This window comes from Cryptomeria japonica, chromosome 11 (genome assembly GCF_030272615.1).
Source record: "Cryptomeria japonica chromosome 11, Sugi_1.0, whole genome shotgun sequence".
Classification (NCBI taxonomy): Eukaryota; Viridiplantae; Streptophyta; class Pinopsida; order Cupressales; family Cupressaceae; genus Cryptomeria; species Cryptomeria japonica.
The window spans coordinates 733,137,884-733,159,474 of record NC_081415.1 but is presented as its reverse complement, the minus strand read 5'-3'; the positions used below and the strand labels follow the sequence as shown (position 1 = coordinate 733,159,474).

General features: G+C 36.7%; 1 protein-coding gene across 6 annotated transcripts in view; it reads right to left on the bottom strand.

The window, feature by feature from the left end:
• LOC131072109 (uncharacterized) overlaps nucleotides 1-21,591 on the bottom strand; it is a 202,344-nt gene that overhangs the window by 138,380 nt on the left and 42,373 nt on the right. For all 6 annotated transcript variants that reach the window (XR_009112658.2, XM_058008172.2, XM_058008169.2 and 3 more), the window contains 5 exons: nucleotides 12,725-12,915; nucleotides 12,279-12,546; nucleotides 12,128-12,195; nucleotides 11,958-12,027; nucleotides 11,454-11,828 (listed from right to left, as the gene is read on the bottom strand). Coding sequence is in view for 5 of the 6 variants with exons in the window: in XM_058008172.2 (XP_057864155.2) it covers nucleotides 11,454-11,828; nucleotides 11,958-12,027; nucleotides 12,128-12,195; nucleotides 12,279-12,546; nucleotides 12,725-12,915 (972 nt within the window). In the remaining variant the exon portion in view is untranslated. The remainder of the gene's footprint in view (nucleotides 1-11,453; nucleotides 11,829-11,957; nucleotides 12,028-12,127; nucleotides 12,196-12,278; nucleotides 12,547-12,724; nucleotides 12,916-21,591) is intronic.

The following is a 21,591-nucleotide window of genomic DNA, read 5'->3' as shown; positions in this document are numbered from 1 at the left end:
AATGTAAATGTATGTAATGTAAAACAAGTACTAATACCTTGTTGTAAGGATGTTTGTATCCTTATGTGCGAAGGTATAGATGTTGTTGTTTGTTGTATGTTGTATGTTGTATGTAACATGTAGTAAGTGATCTCCTCTTCAATGGTTGAATCCTTGTCTTGAATGCAACACTTAGCCTTGAATGGAGACTTAGAAGGAATGCTTGAATGCTTGAATGCTTGAGTATAGTTTCCACGCTTGTACACATATCCTCCTCATATACCAAATGAGAGAGAAAATGTAGTTTATATACTTGCCAATTAGGGTTAAAAGACTGATTTTCCCGACCTTAGGCCGACCAGGAAAGTTTATTTTCCAAATTGCAAACAAAAAGACCCGAGACCCCTTAGGAGACCGGGCCCAAAATAGGCCCAGGGACCAGGGCGTTGGGCGCCATGGTCCTGGGGGACCAGGACGCTGGGCGCCCTGGTCCTGAAGGACCAGGGCGCTGGGCGCTCTGGTCCCACCTCCCGGGACAGCAGGGTGCAAGGAGGTTCAGGCCAGGGTGCTTGAAAAATGCAGTTTTTAGTGTCGTGAGCAAGTTTCGGGGTCTCCATTCAGGTTGCGTGTTGCGTCGCCATCGTGAAGACCGAAATGCAATCAAAATTGCAAGTGTCGCAATTTTAGGACGCTACAATATCCATACCACTAGCGATTTGCTGATTGTAAGTTTGCCTTGTGCGGTCAAGTGGAATTCTTAATGAGCTTAACTTCAATTACTATTCACACTTTGATATGCATTGCCTTGATGGTGTCTTTGTTGTTGATAGTTATTTGAACATCACATGCCTACATTAGGAGATCGCACTAGCTTTGTAGAGTTGTTTGTTGATGGTGAAGTGAAGCTTAGTTGAATTTCATCCAATCGTTCATTGTCTCTTACATTCTTAGAATTAGATTAGACTCTCTAAAACCATCTCTTTTGCTATTTTATTTTCCAAGCAGTACTTAGAATCTAAGTTCCAGCAATATCCAAATGTTCAACATTCAAGTATTCAGCATAAGTCCCCTTGGATTACCAGCAATCACATCAACCAATTGAGCTATCCACACGTCAAGACCTGACTAAAGAAACCTTGGAGTCACCTTGGTTGATCATTTAATTTAGCATCCAAGAGGATTTTGTTCAAGAGAGGATAGAATACCTTTGGTACTTTATTCTCTATTAGATTCTGCTAAAAAACACATCAACAGACTCCAACTTCCTCAAGCAGGACATTACTCTCGAGGAAGTTCAGAAAGCCATCGGTACTCTCAACAATGATAAATCTCCTGGCCTTGATGGCCCCCTAGTTGAATTCTATAAAAAGAACAAGGAATGGATTAAGTGAAGATCTGCAAAAAGTTTACAAAGAACCATTGGACAAAGGTTCTTTAGGAGCTGATATCAATAAGGGGATCATTAAACTGCTCTCCAAAGATGGGGATAGATCTCTTATCAAGAATTGGAGACCAATCACCCTCCTAAATGTCTCCTAAGATTCTAGCCAAATTATTGCCCTCAGACTTGATAATATTCTCCCTAAGTTTGTAAGTAACACCCAAATAGGCTTCATCAAAGGAAAATACATCTCAAAGAACTTCTTAACTGGATTTCCTACCGGATTTTGCCATATGGTTCAGGTTCTTATGAGAGATACCTCAGCCCAAGTTGAGATTAACAGATCATGCACAAAGAACTATGCCTTGGAGAGATCTATCAAGCAAGGTTGTCCCCTTGCTCTGGCGTTGTGTGTTGTTTGTGATTGCTTCTAATGCCATTTATTACCTTCTCAAAGATTCCTCTACCTCTCCAAGGATCAAGGGTATATCTCTACCCAACCAAGAGCATCTCCTTAGCATACAGTTTACTAATGATACAGCCTTGTTTCTGGAACTCAATGGGGAGAATATGGATTCCTTGCATAGTAAATTTGACCTCTTCTATGAGGTCTCTGGTGCCAAAATATCCTTGGCAAAATCTATCCTCCTAGGATGGGAGGACAACCCCCCACCCCCCCACTTGGTTTAACAAACATAACTTTCAACGGGGTGGCCCTAATACACAATTCAAATATCTTGGAATCCCTTTGTTGTTAACCCTTGTTTGAAGGACATGTGGTTATGGATCAAGAGCAAGATTGACCATAAATTGGGAAAATGGAATAAGTAGTATCTTTCTAAGGTAGGCAAGATGCAAGTCTGTCAGAAACTCCTCTCATCCTATAGCCTATATTATGCCTCTATTAGGCTATTTAGTAGTTGTCAAACTAATGAAATTCAAAAACAAATCTGGAAATTTCTCTACTCGGATGACAAAGGTAACAACAAATGCATTCTGTTAAGTGGCAATGGCGTTGTCTAGCAAAAACAGTGGGAGGATTTGGGCTTAAAGACCTCAAGCTTCAAGGCATGGCACTTGCAGCCAAATGGATCTTCAAGGCACTAGATGATAATGAACTTTGGAAGGTTCTAGTCGAAAATAATATTGGACTTATTGTACCTTAGCAACCTAAATCTTGGAAGATGCTACCTTTTAGTGACTTAATAACTAGACATTTCCCCATTACCCCAACTGGTTCCAATGTTTTCAAAACCATTTGGAATGCTTGGATATATATTAAAAACTTCATTACCCCTAATGGAATTATTGCCGATGGCAACACTATCTATGGTGAAAGATCCATATGGTGGAATCTTGCCCATAAGGGCAAGCTTCTTGCCCTCTTGCAAGGTTGTTCAGCTAAGAGTTGGTACTTTAAAGGCATTAGATGCTTCAATGACATCATTAAGCATGGGCAGATAAATATTGAGCTGCACTAAGTCATGAGTTTGATCTCCCTCCTAATTGGAGAATGTATAGCATTCTTCGAGAGGCATGCTCTTGTCTTCACCTCCCCAAAAATTGCTCCATGGATATTGATAGGTTTAAGTTATACAGGTAGTCTGATGGCACCTTTCTCTTAAATACTAAGGCTAAGTTAATTTGTAACTCTTTTATCTGTAATGATGATCTGATTCTTTATCTTAATAGTACTTGGCATGTGCATTTCTCTGACATGCATTGGCAGGATATTTGTTCTGTTCATTGGGGTAGCAGCATTGAACCCAAAAAGAAGTGTTCCAGATGGATATTTTTGCTACAGAGATTACCTTATAAGGGTAACCATAATGACAATGATATTTGCAATATACCTGAATCCTTCATGCATATTTTCTTTGAATGTCTTATTGCAAAAGAAATCTAGAATCAATTTTGCTATAATATTATAGGCTGGAACAGCAATGTTAAATGCTCTGAAGTCATTTGTGGCTTCATTCATGGTATTAAAAAGGACTGTAATCTTTTCTGGCTTTTCCTAACTAACAAATTTTATGGCGAATTTATATTCTTAGAAATGAGGATAAGTTTCAAGGTCGAAATAGGGTACTTACTAAGACTCGCCTTCTACAATGTCTCTCTATGCAGGTCACAGCTGCTATGAGGATGTCTAGACAGAAATTTGAGATATTTTTGCAGGAAGGCACTTCCCGATTACACAAATCTGAGTTTTCACATGGATTTTCATGGACACGCACTAGTGAAGAAAGAACACTGTTTGTAAGAGGGCTGGAAGAATTTGTTAAGCAATACAATGAGGAGAAGCAAATGAAAAAGAGGCACGAAGGAAATCAGCCCAAAGGAATCAGAAATGAACAGAGAGGAACCCAATTCTCTATGAATCCAGGTGGATGCTGAAACATGGAGATGGCCAATTCTAATGAGGAAATCTCAAACATCAAACCTCCATTGGGATGGAGGCATATGGATAGTTACAATGAGAGTAGGAAACTATAATGGTTCTCACTTCTAATGCATAGTACTCAGTAGTTCTATCACACATGGACAACTTCGTTGTATTTTTTTGCTATATCTAGTGTTACCTAATGCCCAAAGTGGCCTCATGTACTCTATTTTTTATTTTTTGGGGGCTGTTTAAGCAGTCCTGATACTGCTTAGATACAAAAAAAAAAAAAAAAAATTGGATCTTTTCCTTCACTTATGAATCTTCTGTATTAAATCTGCTAGTATAATAACTTTTCAAAATTGCACCCCTTGGCAAATATTTCCTTCGCACCTTTTGATATAACAAAATATGGTTCGTTCATTAGCCAATAGGCTTCAAGTGTGGGCTTTTGAGCCCGGAAAGTTCATTTTGCCATTGGAAAGTTGTCAGCTTGCTTCCATGCCTGCTTCTTCTCAGTGGTCAGAGCGAAAAACAAAGCAAGCCTTCTGGCATGGAAATTCAGTTGCCACGTTTGGAGTTGGTGTTACTGTTTTATTGGCAAAAGTCGGATTAATCATGAATTGGTCTTGCTTCTTGATCCACTGCGCTGAGGAGAAACCACCCATGGGACAAATAAATCGAGAACTGTTGTTAAGTTCTTCAAGTATTAAACTCCTTGCACAATGAATATTGGTCTCTCTGATGCAATTTCATCATTGAGAATTTTGATTCTGGTCTCCATCTTTAGTTTCTTCACTTTATCACCTCTGAATTCAGAACATTGGTCTTTTTTTTATTCAAATACATTGGCAGTGGTATCTTGACTACATATGGCAATTCCCTCTAACTCTATTCTAAGGCATGTTTTGTTTATACTCTTTACATCTGCACTTTTTCCTTCTGTTTTGTTTTTGCTTGGAACCCTAGCGTAGAAATTTCTGGGTTGTTTGGTTTCTTTCGCTTTCATTTGTTTGCTGTACTTTGGTGTTGACTTTGCCAATCATATCCTGGCATAGAACTTCTGTTTTGCTCGTGTATGAATCCTTATTAAATCCAGCATTTTCTGTTTCGAGCCAAAATACCCCAGGGTGTTACAAACATGTGTCGTACATTTCAGGTCCTGGATAATAAAACCCAAATGGTTTTGGAGTTTTGTGAAATGTGTTGCAGATGCAATTCAAGAAAATTTGTTGCCATGTTTGATGTTGGCATGGCTTTTTTAGATGAAAGGAGATTAGATTGAGCTTATCACCGCCATGAGGATAAAACGCCCACCGCTGTATTTTGTCAAAGGAGATCAGATTGAGCTTATCGATTGCCATGAGGATAAATCACCCAAAGGACAGTTAAATGGAGAATTGTTATGAAGAGCGGAAAAAGGATTAGGGCAAAATTGCATGTATAGGAGGGTTCTTCATAGGGCAATTTCTTTTTATTGTTTTTCACACAACTTACGACAATTTGCAAGGGAACTTGAGGACCTCTGTGGATTCAAAGGTATGATTGGTTTTCTATTTTATATTTATTATGTGTATTTGCTTATACTCTTTAGACCTGCAGTTTTTCCTTCTCCCTTGTTTTTCGTACTGGGGAGCGACCTAGTGGTGAGAGCGATATGAAGGGACGCCTATGGATAGTACTCTTGTAACTAGGCCTATCAATCGTTTCTACAACAACAATTTCTAAAATAAATATCAACATTAACAATAATAAACTCTTGCCTACCCTGTCACATAAGTAATCAATAAAATTTAAGTCCCCTGACATAATATAGGCCAGGGATTTGATCATGAGGATGGCCGAATTTGTTGACCAAATGGCACCTAATTTGGCAGTACCAAAACTTCAATGTGAGTAGGATCAGCCTTTGGCTAGGGAGATCGCATGGTGACAGTCCTAAGTCAGACATATTTGAATAATTAAAATAGTAATAATATAAAATTGGACCCAAATACACAAAATCAACCCACAAGAGTTGTCTCGGAATAGTGAGTTGCAATAAATGTTCCCTTCTTCAATCATTCGACATTGCAATTGGCAAAAGAGGTTTCCTCTCATTTATGCGTTCAATCACTTGTGTTTAACATTTTAATGAATCCCTACATGGTGTTATCAATTCCACAGTATCCTCTCCTTGTAAAAAGGAGCAACCAGTAAATATGTTGTCAATTCAACAGTATCTTCTCTTTGATCTGACTTTTTAGTCAAGCTCAAATGTTCTTCACATTTAGCAGAAAACTCAGAATATAAGCACTTATCATCTGTCAAAAAGATCTTTAATTTTAGCTATGCTTTGCTCTTGGACTCTTATCAATTGTCAAGTTTAGATTCAAAGTTTAATATAGATTGCCACATTTGATGTCGTGAGCTTTTCTTATGTACATTCTCAAAATTCAAACTCTATTCACCTGCAATCTTTTTAACAAGGATGTGTATCCATTAAGACAGTTCTAACTTCTCACTTCTTAATCACAAAATTTTGGTCTCTGTCACTTTCTAAGTACAGGCAAGGTAGGCAGTAATGTTTGCAACAATGAATATGGCCCTAAATATTTGTGTCTTATGAATGGACTCTATACATGCAATGCAAGCAATCAATAATGAGAACCTACCAGACTGCAGATATGTTACCTATTTATTTCTTTAACATGTTTTCACCAGAAGAGATCTTGGATTGATCCTTCTGAAACAAGTTTTAATCTCTATATGTTTTTGTAAATCTGACTGAATTGATGTGTTGTCTGCATTGTAGTTTGTCTATCACCATCTACAAGGGTGTTGAATGGAACCTTTGTAACATATTTTGCCCATTATTTAAGTTTCAACTCAGATATTTGATGTATTTGGAAGTGGTCTATATTTCTCATTCTTTTTTCAGTGTTTGGAAAATCTATTATTGGAAAAGACATGCAAAATGTTAGGGCTATTAATTTACTATATTATGAATTATACATTTTCTCACTGGTGTTTTGTTTCTTTAGAGTAAAGTACAAGATGTCAAGGAAGAAATCTCTGAACAGTTGAATGAAGTGATAAGATCTGCTTACTCTTCTGAAGATAGGGAAGAAAATACTATTCAATCTTTTCTCTATGAAGACCCTCAGCTGTATGCACATGCAAGTATTGCTACAGATTTTGCATGTGGTCCCTATTACAGTGATAAGTATCAAGGAGAAATAATACACTTTCACAAGATGTCAAATAATTGGTTATTTGGCTTATCTGTACCGATCGACATGATGTTTTGAAGTATATAAATAATAATGGATGAACTAACAATGTTCATTACTTGATGTCTAAATTTCAATATTCCTCCTGGAATAACTGTTGAAGCCCTTTTTGGGTACAGAACAATCCTGATAGGTTATCTAAGATCTTTGTAGGACTAAATAAATTCAAATCATTCTAAAATTGTTTGTCTTGTGCTTAACAAAATTCTGGTAAACTCAATTGAACTTAACTTAAAAATTATCTATATGCAACTTCCAGTTGAAATAGATCATATCTTTGCTTTTAGGAACTTAAACCAAATGTTAAAATATCTAACAAAATTAACTGGTGCAACACATTTCGTTGACACTAATAAACAATTATTACTGAGATGTAATGCCATCCTCTCTTATATGCCCACCTAAGCCTATTGGCTCACCGTTGCACAGCAATAGCATGCAACAGCTAGTCATAATGAATCGCCACTTTTGAATCATTATCGCATCTTTGATCTAGCAAATGCTGAATGCTGCTTTTGTGTTTAGACTTTGACTTCATGCCACAATATGTCTAATTTTGGCTTATTGGGTTCTGTCTTCTTTAATTTTGTCCTATCTTAATCATGCCTTCACAAAATGCTTTGCTTTTGCTCTTGAACCGCTGTCTACTTTTGTCATTTCTGCTCTTTATCAATTTCTGTTTTTGTCCTTTTCTGCTTTTGTCATTTTCTGGTTTTGTCTTATCTCTTCTTTCTTCTTTGTTTTGTCTCATCTGTTTACTTTTGAATGCATATCACATCTGTTTACTTTTGAATGCATATCAACAAAAGTAATCATTGCCTTATTTTCTTGAGAGAATCGCAGCATCTATACTTCATTAATGACTTTGTATCTTAATGAAGTCGCTGCTCCCATTGCTCCTCCAAAACCATCATTGTCTTATTAATATTGCTATGTATTACTGAGGAAGTTGACCAGCAAGTATGGTATATATTTCACTTTGATACATATTAACAAACAGTTTGTTAATTACTAATCCTTGATCTCTAGATGTCACTTGCTAAACATCTTTAATCACTGCTTACTGTTCCCAATGAAATCACTTCCATAGCATTAAATGTTTGCTTTCTGTTTAGAACGATTGCTGCATGTAATATTCTTAAGACATTTATATCTTTATACTATGATGAGTCAGCCATAATGTTAAATTGATTTATTTGCCTTTAATAAAACATTGCCTTGACTAATTAATTCACTGTTTATTCTCTAAGCAAACTAGTCACTGCTCTCATGTCTTTATATTAGTCGGCTGGACCAAGCATATCGATTGAATTGCCTTTAATACAGATTGCATTGCTTGAGAATAGGTAATACTGATCGCTGCTTTTGGTGAGAATATACTTCTTTTAAGGAGATCGCTGCTGCTGTCACTTACTTGGTTTAATCACTGTCTTGATCATTACTTGCTGTCTGTCAGTCTTATTGATTGATCAGCATCTCTTAATGTTTACTACCATCTTGATCATGTTCTAATTGTGGATTTTGACAACTTGTAACATGGTCATTGTGCATGTGACTTAAATTGAATTGCATTCAATCAGATATATTAGAAGCTGGCTGTCTCCATGCTGATTATATTCCCTCGAGCCACTTCTATCTTACTTTGAAGTTGCCTTTAGACAATGAGATCATTGTGTCTTTCATATAAATTGTATGTTCTATGCAATGATCTTATAAAGATCTTCAATCTGCAAATACAAAATTTTGACTATATCTATACCACATTAATGTAATGGCCTGAATAAATGTATCCATCTCTTATGTATGATACTTTACATATCACGACACATACTTTTCATATCACAACTCTAGACAAATATGCTCAACAATCTTGGCCCACTTTGACACTAATGACAACCTTTCTCCTTTGATAATCTTGTTGCAAGCAATCTTGCTTAGTATTTTGACATCAATGACAACATTTCCAACAATGGAGGCTTGGAATAAAGTTGTGATACCAATAAATACATAGCCACTGTCTGCAATAAAGTTGTGTGGAAAAGAGTGGGTCTTTCTCCTTACAGCATGAAGGTTTTGTAAGCTTTGTAATGCTGTCCATTGTTGATTCAGTATGTTGAGAATGTTGGAATCAAATCTTATCTGTAACTGAGACATATTGCTGCAAATTAAGGTTAGTTTGAGAATCCTATCTCTTATTTGCAGTTCAGAATTTTATGTTGTTACAGTCATTCATAAGAAGAAATTCTTGCATTTATGTATTACCCTTTCAAATTCAAAACAATGGCAAAATCAAGGATTATATAATCTGAAACATAAATCACTGCAAAAAAGAAATCTTTCATTCTCTTAGTATACAAACTGCTTGACCAAATTACTCAGTGGTAAAAGGGAAAAATTTTGGATTAAAATAATAAAATCCATAGGGGATACTACACCAAATCTAATTTCTAACAAATATAATAAACAAACAATTTATTTATAAAAAAATTAATATAATATTATATAATAAAAGAAGCAATATTTCCAACATTCCCACCTTATTATATCAATCCAAACAAAAGACAGAACACTACATAGACTAGACACAACACTTGATGGAGCATTTCCAACACATCTTCTCACTCGCCCAAGACATACCAAACTGAACCCATCAATGTATGTCCTAATTGTCAAACCTGCAAATCCTTGTACCAAATAACAGACCATCCTCCATGCAAAATGAGAGAACAAATCTCCTCAAAGAGTCCATCACTCCTTCAAGTGTGTCAAAATCCCTCCTCTAGTGCCTGCATATGAGAGAACAACTCACCTCTGAGATTTCACTTTCCTTCAAAAGTAACAATATCCCTCCTCCAATGCCATGAGAACCAAATCCTCCTCTGGTGTACAAAAGAAATTGAACCAACATAGAGACACTAACCCCACCCTCTTTCAAAGATTACACTATCCACAAGTTCTACCAAGAAATGCAGTGCACCAGCCCAACCCCACCCTTGCTTCATGAAGGGACACCAACTGATACTAGTGCTTCTCATGTAAAGTATCATCTCTGAGCAAGAAGCTAGCTTGAGATGATAAAAATCCTCCAACCTCCAATGTTCCACAATGAAGGTGAGTTTATTGCCATTCACTACAACTTGTTCCTCAGAAATGGATTTTTGGGATAATCTTTGCAAAAGATGAGAAAGCTATGCATACCATAAGAAATCAGAAATCTGAATTACTAAAAATGATTTTAGGGGAAAATCCAAATCCCACCATATATGACAAAAACAGGATGTAGCCCATTACCTATATGATAGCAAAATTCCTAATAACGTAAAAAGTGAACAATCTTAGAAAATTAACATTTTTATGATTGCTTACCAGGAACTTGCTCAGTAGTTCCTGGGGGATTTGAACCTGGGTCATCATTGTGGCGATGCCCTATCTTTACCACCAAGTGTAGCCCAATGGAAAAGTTCTTCAGGTTATTATTGTCTTTGCTTTATTTGTAGGGATGCTTATTTCCCATTTTATCTGAACAAATATTGATTGGTTGCAATTTTCAGTCCTGTTGGCCTACTCTTGTAGGCTTTCAGACGTCAATATAATTTCTCTGTTTTCTTTCTATGGCTTCTCTTATTCTGATTCATGAACCCTGTGTGACAGAAAACTCATAATTTTATTATTGGCATTCATTATCTTTACAAGGTATTTGGTAACAGTGTTGGAATTTCCATGTGTAAATACAAAGATCAGCTAATTTCTGTGTTCTTTACACTGATGGAACCTCAACAAAACATAAAGACTTCTAAATGAGCTTCCTTGTGAATCTTTTGCAGTGCCCACTTCATAAATTTACTCCTCCATGAGACATTCTCTTTCTTTACTTTTGCTGCTCTAACAGATTTGGAAACTTTTATGTGTGCTGCATTAGGCTACCATAATCCTCATAAAGCTATAACTTTGACAATGGAGTTCTTACCAAAATTTATAGATCTGCCAATGACATTGATTCCTATAGATAGCTATCCATCTTGATCCACCATTTTAGGTTCCCCTATCTTGGCATCTATGGTTTGGTCGCCTTCAGTTTGATATTATATTCTTGTAGCTGTTTTGCATTTCCTCATTCCTTTATTCATCATTCTTGTTTTTTGTTTCAAAGCTATCTTCTTCATTCTGGTTCCTCCCTTTCCATCTTTTAGTCTTTAGAAAGCCAACTTGTTGTTTGCCATGGAAAGAGGTTATCAATCTTGAAGTTATTATATCTTTGTAGTTTGTACAAGCCAAAATCAACTAATATACAACAGAACGTCACATTATTGCTGTCCAAGACCTGCTGCCACTGGTTGTTTCAAATTCCAGTCCTATTTCTTGGAGCAGGAGCCTTTTTTATACATGCATTGTAAAAGTCTATAATAGAATTGAATTCAAGCAATCCAATTCTTAATACCTGTATGCTCAAAATGGCAGCTGTTCTGGCTTTTGAACTTTTGAAGCGGTCTCCATCCCTTAAAGATCCATCTGTATCACTAAGCTCTGAATCTGAAGAAAAGGTCAAAATACCAGAACCTTCAGGCTGCAAAGATGGAGTGGTTGGATTATCTGTTTTTGTTTGATGTGTTGCCGGCCGTGTTCTACCATGCAAATGAGGTGGTCGATATGGACCAGAACTAATCTTTCTCAAAGCTAGCCCATCTATAGTGGTGCTTGTATTTAAATTTTTAGCACTTGTGCTCTTAATATGACTGCAAAGAGGAAGTCCAGAAAGATTACTCATCAACCCATAAGTAAAAAACATCCGCAATGCTGCCACGAATCCTGGGACCTGTCAGAGTACATAACATATACAGCGAGTTGAGAAACCGGGGGAAATTCCCAAACAAATGGAAAAATTGATTGCCAGATGGTCTGATCAGACACTAAAAATTTTAACAGTTGCTTCAATTTGTCTTACATGCTCTGCAAGGGAGTCTTTAGGGTCGGACAACACCAACTGCAGGCAATGAAGAAAGGCAGAATAGTACCTGTGGACCCATTAAACACTCGATGCTTAGCATATAATCATTGAATGGTCAATCTTCTTCGGGAATCCATTTCAAAAGTTAGAAACATTTTTAAGTTTACCTGGACATAGCCTTGCCTTCTTCCAACTCAGACTTGGATGCTGTGAAATCCATTACCTTCCTCAGGGCCTACACCCAAACAGTATTAGTTCTCAAAGCAGTTGCATGTAGAATATAATGTTTCATGGTGAACATTGACAGCTATTCCATACCTCAACTGTTGCTTTCCATGTGTCTTTTGACACTGCAGACCCAGCACGAGCAAAAATGTTGCCCAAGGCAACAAAAGCTAAGGTATGAATCTCATTTTCATCATCCAAGATCTGAGAACGGTTTTTTGCAGTATTTGTTGTTTTAACACTCATACATGAAATGGATGGTGTATTAAGATTATGACAAGATATGAGATGTAGAATAAAATTCACAGTCAAATCAACATCCTGCAAAGACATATTCCCTCCATTTTCATGTGTAATATGCCTGTGGGAAAAACAATTATTAGACTAACAACAAAGAACAATAAACTTTAAACAAGCAATTAAATGTAGTTTGTACATACTACAACCTCTTCTAAATACATAAGAAATACAAGACATGAGCTACAATAACCAAAAGTTCAAAACCTAGAACAAGCACACCATAGCAAAGGAAAACTCACATAAGGACTTGCAATGCCTCCACCACCATTTCACTTCTGCAACCATAACTAATATCGTTTTTCTGAACAAATCTATCTTTCCCAGCTATTTCATAGAAAGATCTATCCACAATCCTCTGAAGAAAGTTGACCAAAGTAATAAAAGATGATGCTTTAAACTCAAGTTGTGACCGGCTGCTCAAGCCAAGAATCTAGAGAACAAACGATTAGCAGCTTGATGGTGAGCATGCATGAGAAAATAACTATCTACAGAATACAAGCAGCAGAAAAAAGATAAGCATAAACGAGACAATTTTCTGTAGTCATGCATTTAATTTGCAATTAAATTTTCCATTCATTCAAGAACGATCAATCTTCCCTCAAATGTAAAACTTATAAGGTGTCTCAAGAAAGAAAGAGAGAGAAATTATTTATTAATGCCCACAAATATACTAAGTCAATAAGACTCCAAAGTATAAAGAATTACAACTGAGAAGAGCGAGGGTAAGAAGACCCTAGCTAGAAAAGTAACCAAACACGAGAACAGAAAAGACACAGGAAAAAAGGAAGAGTACAAATCAAAAGTGGTTAAAAGTAAAACCTTTGAAGAAAAATGTCTAAGTAGAGTCTCCCATTCAAGTGTAGATTATCTTACTGCAAGTTTTTCTGCATAGTACCTAACAACTAAGGAAACTATTTACAAAAACGAAACCAGTTAAACATAGGAACCAATGATGATACAATAAAACATTTTCTAAATACTCCAGGGCACATATAGGGATCAATTAACAAAGAAAAAGAAAGAGAATGGGAGTAAATGTTATTAAATATCAAGAAAATACATGCTAGGAGTTTTAGAACACCGTCTTTTATAAAGAATAATTTGGCACTATTCCATGAGAATGCATCCTCTGGCCTGTAAGGACCCCCTTCCAAAATGTCCTGAATTTTTACTCACAAACTGGTATCTTGCTGCTTACACAAACTCTGTTTGCTATTTGTTTGTTTCAGATCATGTTTCTAATTGTATAGGTTTACTGTTTGATGTTTGCTGTTTTAGAAATTTGCAGAAATGTTGCATACCAGAATAATGCATAAGAAAAACAGATATTTCTCAAATAACAGTAATACAGAATAAGATAATACAGTTCTGACCTTGTTCACCAGCAAGCTTGGAAATAGTAGATTTAGATTGATAATTCAAAGTTCATACAAACATAATCTTCAGTACTAGCATAGTAAAGCACTACTACTCATACATAATCAGAATACCCATAAACTTCCAGCAATGGTATCACAAGCCAACAGGGAGGCCACGCCTTGACTCCAGCAACTCGACCACTTGCTCTTGCGCCTTAAGATATAAGTTCATGCCATAGCTAAATGGAATCACACCTTTACAGGAGTCTTTCGACTTGATAGAAATATCTGTGCCTAAGACAGGAGACTCGCATCAGCAATGAATATACTCACATCCACATAGGAATGGGAATTGCTTCCTTTAAATAGTTCAGGCCAATCACCAATATGAAGCAACTATTATCCTTGGTTCCCACGTGCTAGAATGTTCACAATAATCTGACTACAAAATATCCACTATAGAGCCATGCCAAGAAAGTTCTTCCATGATACGCCCAAAAAGATTTATTACTGACTCCACCATAAATTATATGCGCCCAAGTGACTAGCCTTTGTCGTCCAAAATATTTTGCCTTCACCATAAAAAAATGAATCCTCAACCAGCTAGGAATAAATATTTGCCAAAGAATAATAGGGCTACTAGACTCTTAAAAAGCCACACCAAGGATATCAAAGAATAATGAATTTACCAAACTCCATCAAGTGTCCTTTTCTCTCCTCTCCATGAATATAATAATAAAGCTCAAAACTCTACAAATTTGGCTCCAAGGAGACTTCACAAATTTGATGCAACCAATCTGTTGGAGTACTATGAAATACCTGAATAATATTCCTACAGCTGGCTAGGGCAAATAGACTCACTATGAAACCAGCAATCCCTTAGGGTTTTCATCCTAGGGTTACAAGCTCGAAACCTGTCGAGATCAAAATGAGAAAATAACCCAGCATGTTACAAATGAGGCCCAAGCTGTTCTTTAATAGCCACTGAAGAAGCTCTTGGACACCTTTTGAGTTTTCCCTCTCTTTTTAATTTAAATTTGAGTTGAGGGACTTAATAAAGTGAATTAAAATATCACTTAAATCACCATTAAAGTCACATTAAGACTTTATTAAATAATATTACCTTTATGAGTTACTTTAGAGGAGTAATATAAAATAATTATATAGACTAATCAATCCTCTACGAGCAACTATGCAGAAGGGGACATTACAATCCTCCCTTCCCAAAATTGCATGCCCTCAAACATTTGTAGATTAGGATGTTGCAAAATCTGCTCTCCTTCCCATGTGGCATCCTCCATGGGCAAGTTTCTCTATCTAACAAGGTATTCCTTAATTGTCTCGCTCCTCAACTTCCCCTCCCTAACATCTAAAATCTCATTGGAGACCAAAACTAACTAGCCTTCCTCATCTAGAGGTGGGAGCTCTACTGAAGTGGCAATATAATGCCCCAGTGCCTTCTTGAGGCATGATACATGAAACACATTGTGGATCTTGCTGCTCTCTAATAGCTCAAGCTCATAAGCCACATCCCCAACTCTTTTAATAATCCTATAAGAACCACAAAATCGAGGTTTCAACTATTTTGCACCGCTTTTCTTCAACGAACATTGCTTATATGGCTACAATCATAAGAAGAACAATCCCCAACCCTCAAAGCTATGCTCAATTGTGTGCCTATCTACATAAATATTTTGTTGGTTTTGAGCATTATGTAAAGTATCCTTAAGAGACTTAAGGATGTCCTAGCTCTCCTAAATCGAATCTTTGGCTTTGGGAGTCCTATTGTCACCAAAAGACACATCCAAAAATGAAGGAGCATCATACCCATACAAGGCTTTGAATGAAGACATCCCTATTGACATATGATAGGTGGTGTTATAGCAGTGTTCCCCTAAATTTAACCATCTGATCAAGGCCTTTTGCTGTCCTACAACATAGTTAAACAAATACCCCTCAAGCCACTTATTCATAATCTCTCTATCTATCTGTCTGAGGATGATAACTTGTGCTAGGGGTAAAATTTGTGCTAGCTAACCTAAATAGCTCCTACCATAACGCATTAAGGAGCCTACTATCCTCGTCATTAAAAAATTTCTTCGACTATCCATGAAGCCTAAACACCTCCCTAAAAAACAAATCTGCATCCATTGTACCCAAATGAGATTACAAAGAAATAAGCAAACTTGGTCAACCAATCAACCTCCACAAAAATACAATCTTTGCCCTAAACCTTCAGTAGACTAGTGATGAAGTGCATCAATATACTTTCCCAATTTTGCTCTGGCATGTGTAGTGGTTGTAGCATACAAATAGGAAAGATAAGCTTTGACTTGTTCTGCAAGTGTTAACAAATCATACATTCCCTGGCATGACGCAAGACATCATCCTTGAGGCCCTTCCATGAGAATGTCTCTGACCTCGCTATAAGTCTTAAAGTATCTAGGATGTCCTACCAAAGGTGTGTCATGGATGGCTCTCAAAATCTTTTCTTCAACTTAGACTCAAGAACTAAATATATTTTATCCTTATAGTAGATAGCATCATCTACCACCTTAAACCTGTCATGTTAAACCCTTCCATCCATCACTTTTGAATATTAAGTATTCTTGAATACTCAACAAAAAGGTGAGCCTTCCAAAAAGCTGAAATCTCCACCAAAGAGCAAGCAATGAGTTTCCTGGAAAGGGCATCAACAAAAATGTTCTTACCCTTAACATACTCTGTATCAAAATCATATGCCTGCATTTTGCTAACCCATTTCTAGTGCCTATCATTAAGGTCCTTTAGCTCCAAAAAGTACTTCAAACTATTATGATCAGTCCTCACCATAAACCTCCCACTTGGAACTTTGCCAATGCATGCATGATAGCAAGCATCTCTTTATCATAGACAGAATAGAGCCTCTCTGAATCCCTAAGTATCTAGCTCTAAAAAGTAACAAGGTGTCCATTTTGCATCAATTTTGCCCCAATACCTTCACCCGACACATCACATTCCAACACAAAGGGTTGAGTAAAATCTAGTAGTGCAAATACTGGACAAGTGCTCATCACCACCTTGAGCTTCTCAAATGCTAGTTAAGCCTTGCTTGCCCACCTGAAAGCTCCTTTCTTAGTGAGATTTGTTAGAGGTGCTCCAAGCTACGAAAACCCTTTAACAAACCTCTTGTAATAATTACATAACCCAAAGAAGCCCCATAGCTCCGTAAGAGTCCTCGAAGGTGGTCAATCCATGATCACATGTACTTTCTCTTGGTGCACCTAAACTCCACGTGCACTAATGATGTGTTCTAGATAAAGAATATCTATCATTCCAAACTCACTTATGGAAGCCTTAGCATATAGTGATTGTGCCTCCATGATCCCCAAAGCCTCATCCAAATGGTTCAAGTTGTCCTCCAAAATTTTACTATATGAAGCAAGGTATTCATAATGTTCCAATGTCATCAAAATGTGCCTAAGATACTCCTCATAAAATCCCAAACTAGGGTCCATATTATGAATTGCTTGCTTGATTTGTCCAAGGATGCTATCAAAGGTCCCATAAATCTCTCCAACATTTGGAGAGTTAGCATAAGCATATCTATTCACTAGCATAATAGACTCAACAAAGGAGAAAACAAATCTGCAAGTGCAAAAAGTTAACAAAAATTAAAATCATCAAAAGAATTGAAATGTTTTACAAGTTAGAAACATTAATAAATATTAAACTGTTAAAATAACATTCTAAAAATTAAATAATAAAATCAGCAATTTTCTTACCTCATTGTAGCCCACCAATCATCAAGAATTTTTGTTTCACACTTCCTCCTTCCGATGTGCTTGCATCTTGTCATCTACCCCACTCTACATTGACCAACACTAATTGTAGAGCCTCCTAGACCTCAAGCATCCTCTCTAACAAAATGAAGTAGCTAACATATCTAGTCTCAATGGGCTTGAAGAATTCCTTCCTTGAAAATGTCCTAAACAAAACAAGTGAAGTGTGATGGTTGCAAATGAACATTTGCACATCTCAAACCTCCGACACCATTGTCTTCACCCAATCTATCTTCCCAATGTCCTTCAAGGTATTGCTCAATGCATAAACACAACATGGGGTCCAAAAATGTGCTTATAAGCACCCTCCACCATCAAGCTAGCTAACTTAGACACATGCTGAATCAGTCACTACCTACAAATTGGAAGGTTGCATTCTTCCTTTTCCCCAAACAATCAGTGGCTCTAAGAAAATAAGAGCTAGTTAAACTTGTGACAATAATATTGATGAATGGCGGATGTTTGATATTGGTCCACCCATCCATGTTGATGGGGCATCCATCCCTTATCCATATTTGTCTCATATCTTCCATCAACACACCCACCTTGGATTACTCTCTATCAAGAAGGGTGGTGCATAGCTTATATTCTCCAAGTGGAACAAATGAAGGACCAACAGTTGTCACATCTTTGAACATTTGTTTCACACATGGTGAACGTGTGTAGTACCCCTACTCGTTTGAACTCATTAGACTCATGTTTTATTATTGTTTACTTTCAGTGGATACATTACCATGATTTGTTATTCAGACTTATATGACATTATTTCATGCTTTATCTGGATATGAGATGCTTAACTTATTTACAGCATTTGAGTACTTGTGATTTATGGCATTTTATGGATTATTGCTATGTACTGACACTTTACTTTATCTATGCAATGTGGAATTATATGTTGTATGTCTGCAAGTGTATTGGATGCAAGGGGACGATTTTCCTTCACTCACTCCGATGAGATAGGGAACGTCGCGATTCTCCTTCATCGGTGTTTTTGTCGTGTTTTCTATATTGTATATATGTATGCGTGGTTCGGTGATGCAAGATATTGCAGGTACAAGTACCGGGTAGGTATGGGGTATCGTCTCCACCTAGCTTCACAGGTCTGAGCGTGCCTTATATTTTCCGATGGAAGTGGAGGAGATTGTAGTTGACCTTAGTTTATTCAGTTACACTCAGGTGAGTATCGTCAGTTGGTCGTCCTGTCAGTTTGTTCGGCCTTCGTATTTTGTTGTTTGACCTTTTATGAGTAATTGCTTGATGTTAGCTCAGTTTGTGTGTTTAGTGATTTTAATTATTGCATGTTGTGTTTATTTGTCTATGAAGGGTGAAAAATTGTTGATAATGTGAATTTAACGTCCTTCGTGTAGAAGTAGGTGAATTATCGAAACTATGTTCGATGTTTGTTTTTCAAGTTATACTATAGTTATACGTATTTTATATGTAGATTCGGACTCGGACATACACATATATATATATACGTGTAGGTAATTAGGAGTCATGTTCAATTATGTTGATTATTTTAATAGGATTATTTGGAAGTTGAATAAATTAGAGTTTACAATATAGCATACCATATATATATAGAATGATTGATTTTTAACTAATCGTTTTGTTATATTGATGCAAGTTAAATATATTTGGTAGTTAGATAACTGTGAAATCAATCGTATATATATATATATATATATATAAACAATTATCGTGAAATATGATTACTTCATGAATTTTGTTTATATCTACGTAATCATTTGAGATTAAATATATATACGTATTATATATGTATATGGATCAATCATATACTTGTATGAATCGACCATATACTTGTATGAATCAACCATATACAAGAATATACATATGTAATTATAGATAGTCACATATTGTATAAAAGGTGGCGGGTTTTCAGTTATCAACTGTTAAGAAAGCCGATGGTCGAGATGAGTTATCTAGTCGACTTGGCATACCCACACCGACCAAGTTGAAAGACACGTAAACTACGTTGCAAACACCGAGATGGTAGGATAAATGCATAGTATAGAAGAAGTCAACTATTCCACGTCACTGAACTAATGCCATATCGCAAGGGAGGGAATGCCCTATGGATCACGGTATGCATGGAGAGGCGAGGTGGTGTTGGCTAGACATATACTCAGACTAACAAGAGTCCGAAAGAATTAAGAGCAGTTTATATGCGACGTGGGCACCACGATGATTAATCCACATAACTGAACGTTTGCATGCAGAAGTCGGTTGTTGACTTGGTATATTCCCCCACGACCCTCGGTGAAATGACAGAGGAACCGGTTTAACTAATCAATCTAGCACTCCACAACTGCAATGAACGACAGGTCGATGGTTGATAGACTACGAGACGTGGCTTTGAAGGTATTTAACCCCACGAGGTAGATGGATCTGCAGGTTATCATGCTCGTGCTATTAATTTGAACACTAGCTTAGTCAAGAAGTGGTGAGGATGTGGAGCATAGGTAAGCAGATCTGTCAACCATAGATTCAAGCTTTGTCAACAAGATATGCATCTAAAGACTCTATCTCCTGTAGACGTGGAGAAGTAAGAAGAAGTTAAACATAGACTTAGGTAATAGACTCCTAGTCAATAACACTTACCGAGCCTTTGAATAGGGAGAAATCATAGCAAATATTAGGATAAATAGAGGTGGGAAAAAGGAAGAGAGCACACATTCATTTGGCAAGCAAGGAAGGACGATAGATTCGTCAAGAGAAGAATAGAATAGGAGAGAAGAATAGAGAAGATACTTTTAAAGTATCGAAGAGAGGATAGCAAGTTGGATGATAGCAGGTTAGAGGATAGATTGGGTTGAGAGTTGCAAGCGAGGCATAGTGCTATTTGGCGGAAGAGCGTCGAAGTCTTGCAAATCAGTCAAGCTCACAAAGAGGTCAGAATTTCTTTTAGTTTTGGGTTATTATTTATGGAAGTTTTGGTTATAGGTTATGATTATTAATATGATCTTGCTTATATTATTGTTTATTGAAAGGTATTATTAATCGTTTAGAAGAGATAAATGAAAAATCATTGAGTAATAGATGTTAATAAAATTAATTGCTATAGTAGTGAATAGGGGTATTTAATCTCTTAGTTATATTATAAGGTTAGTTGTTAGGGAGCATGATAGAATTTACAGAAGTCGTAACATTGCAAATAAGTTTCTTTTTCGCTAAGAAATATAGACATTTCTTATGGTTTAAAATTCTAAGTTTATATCGCCTAAGCTCTCTATATCCCTATGTGTCTTGATTCATTTACCTCTTTTCTCAACAAATGACAACATTGATTTATTTGTATTAATATAGTTGTAATTCTTATTTTCTGGAAATCTTAAATTGCAAGCTATTTATGCATTTGGCTGTTTTAAGAAAATATTGCCTGTATTAGGATCTTGTTTAAATGGTGATTGCAAACTTACCACCTTGTCTTCATGAAAGGATTGGTAGGGTCCGCATGAGACTTAATTGGAGCCGGAAGCCGGGAGAGGTTACCAGGACAGAGAGTCGAGACCTAGGAGGTTGTACCATGATATCCATCTTAAGCTATGCGATGACACTCTCTCCTTAGAGTCACTAGTGTTTGTGAGTTGAATCACATGAATGTTTGCGAAGTCTTGTAGTTCTTTCGTACTTGTTTTACTTTTTTTGCTTAAGGGTTTTCTACTATCTCCTAGCACGGTGGGGTGGTTCCATTTCAGGATCACATGGTCGGGTGGTAGTGTCACTTCCCATCGGATGTTCTGGAATGTATCTTCAGGCGAGGAAGGGCTTCGTTGATGTTCTTGGTTCGTGGTTCATGTACCAGCTCTTGTTCGTGATCATTGTTCAGTTGAAACCTTGAGGTCATTGTATCAAACTTTTATGTAACCTTGATTTTGTAACATTGTAATTCATGGTATTTTTGTA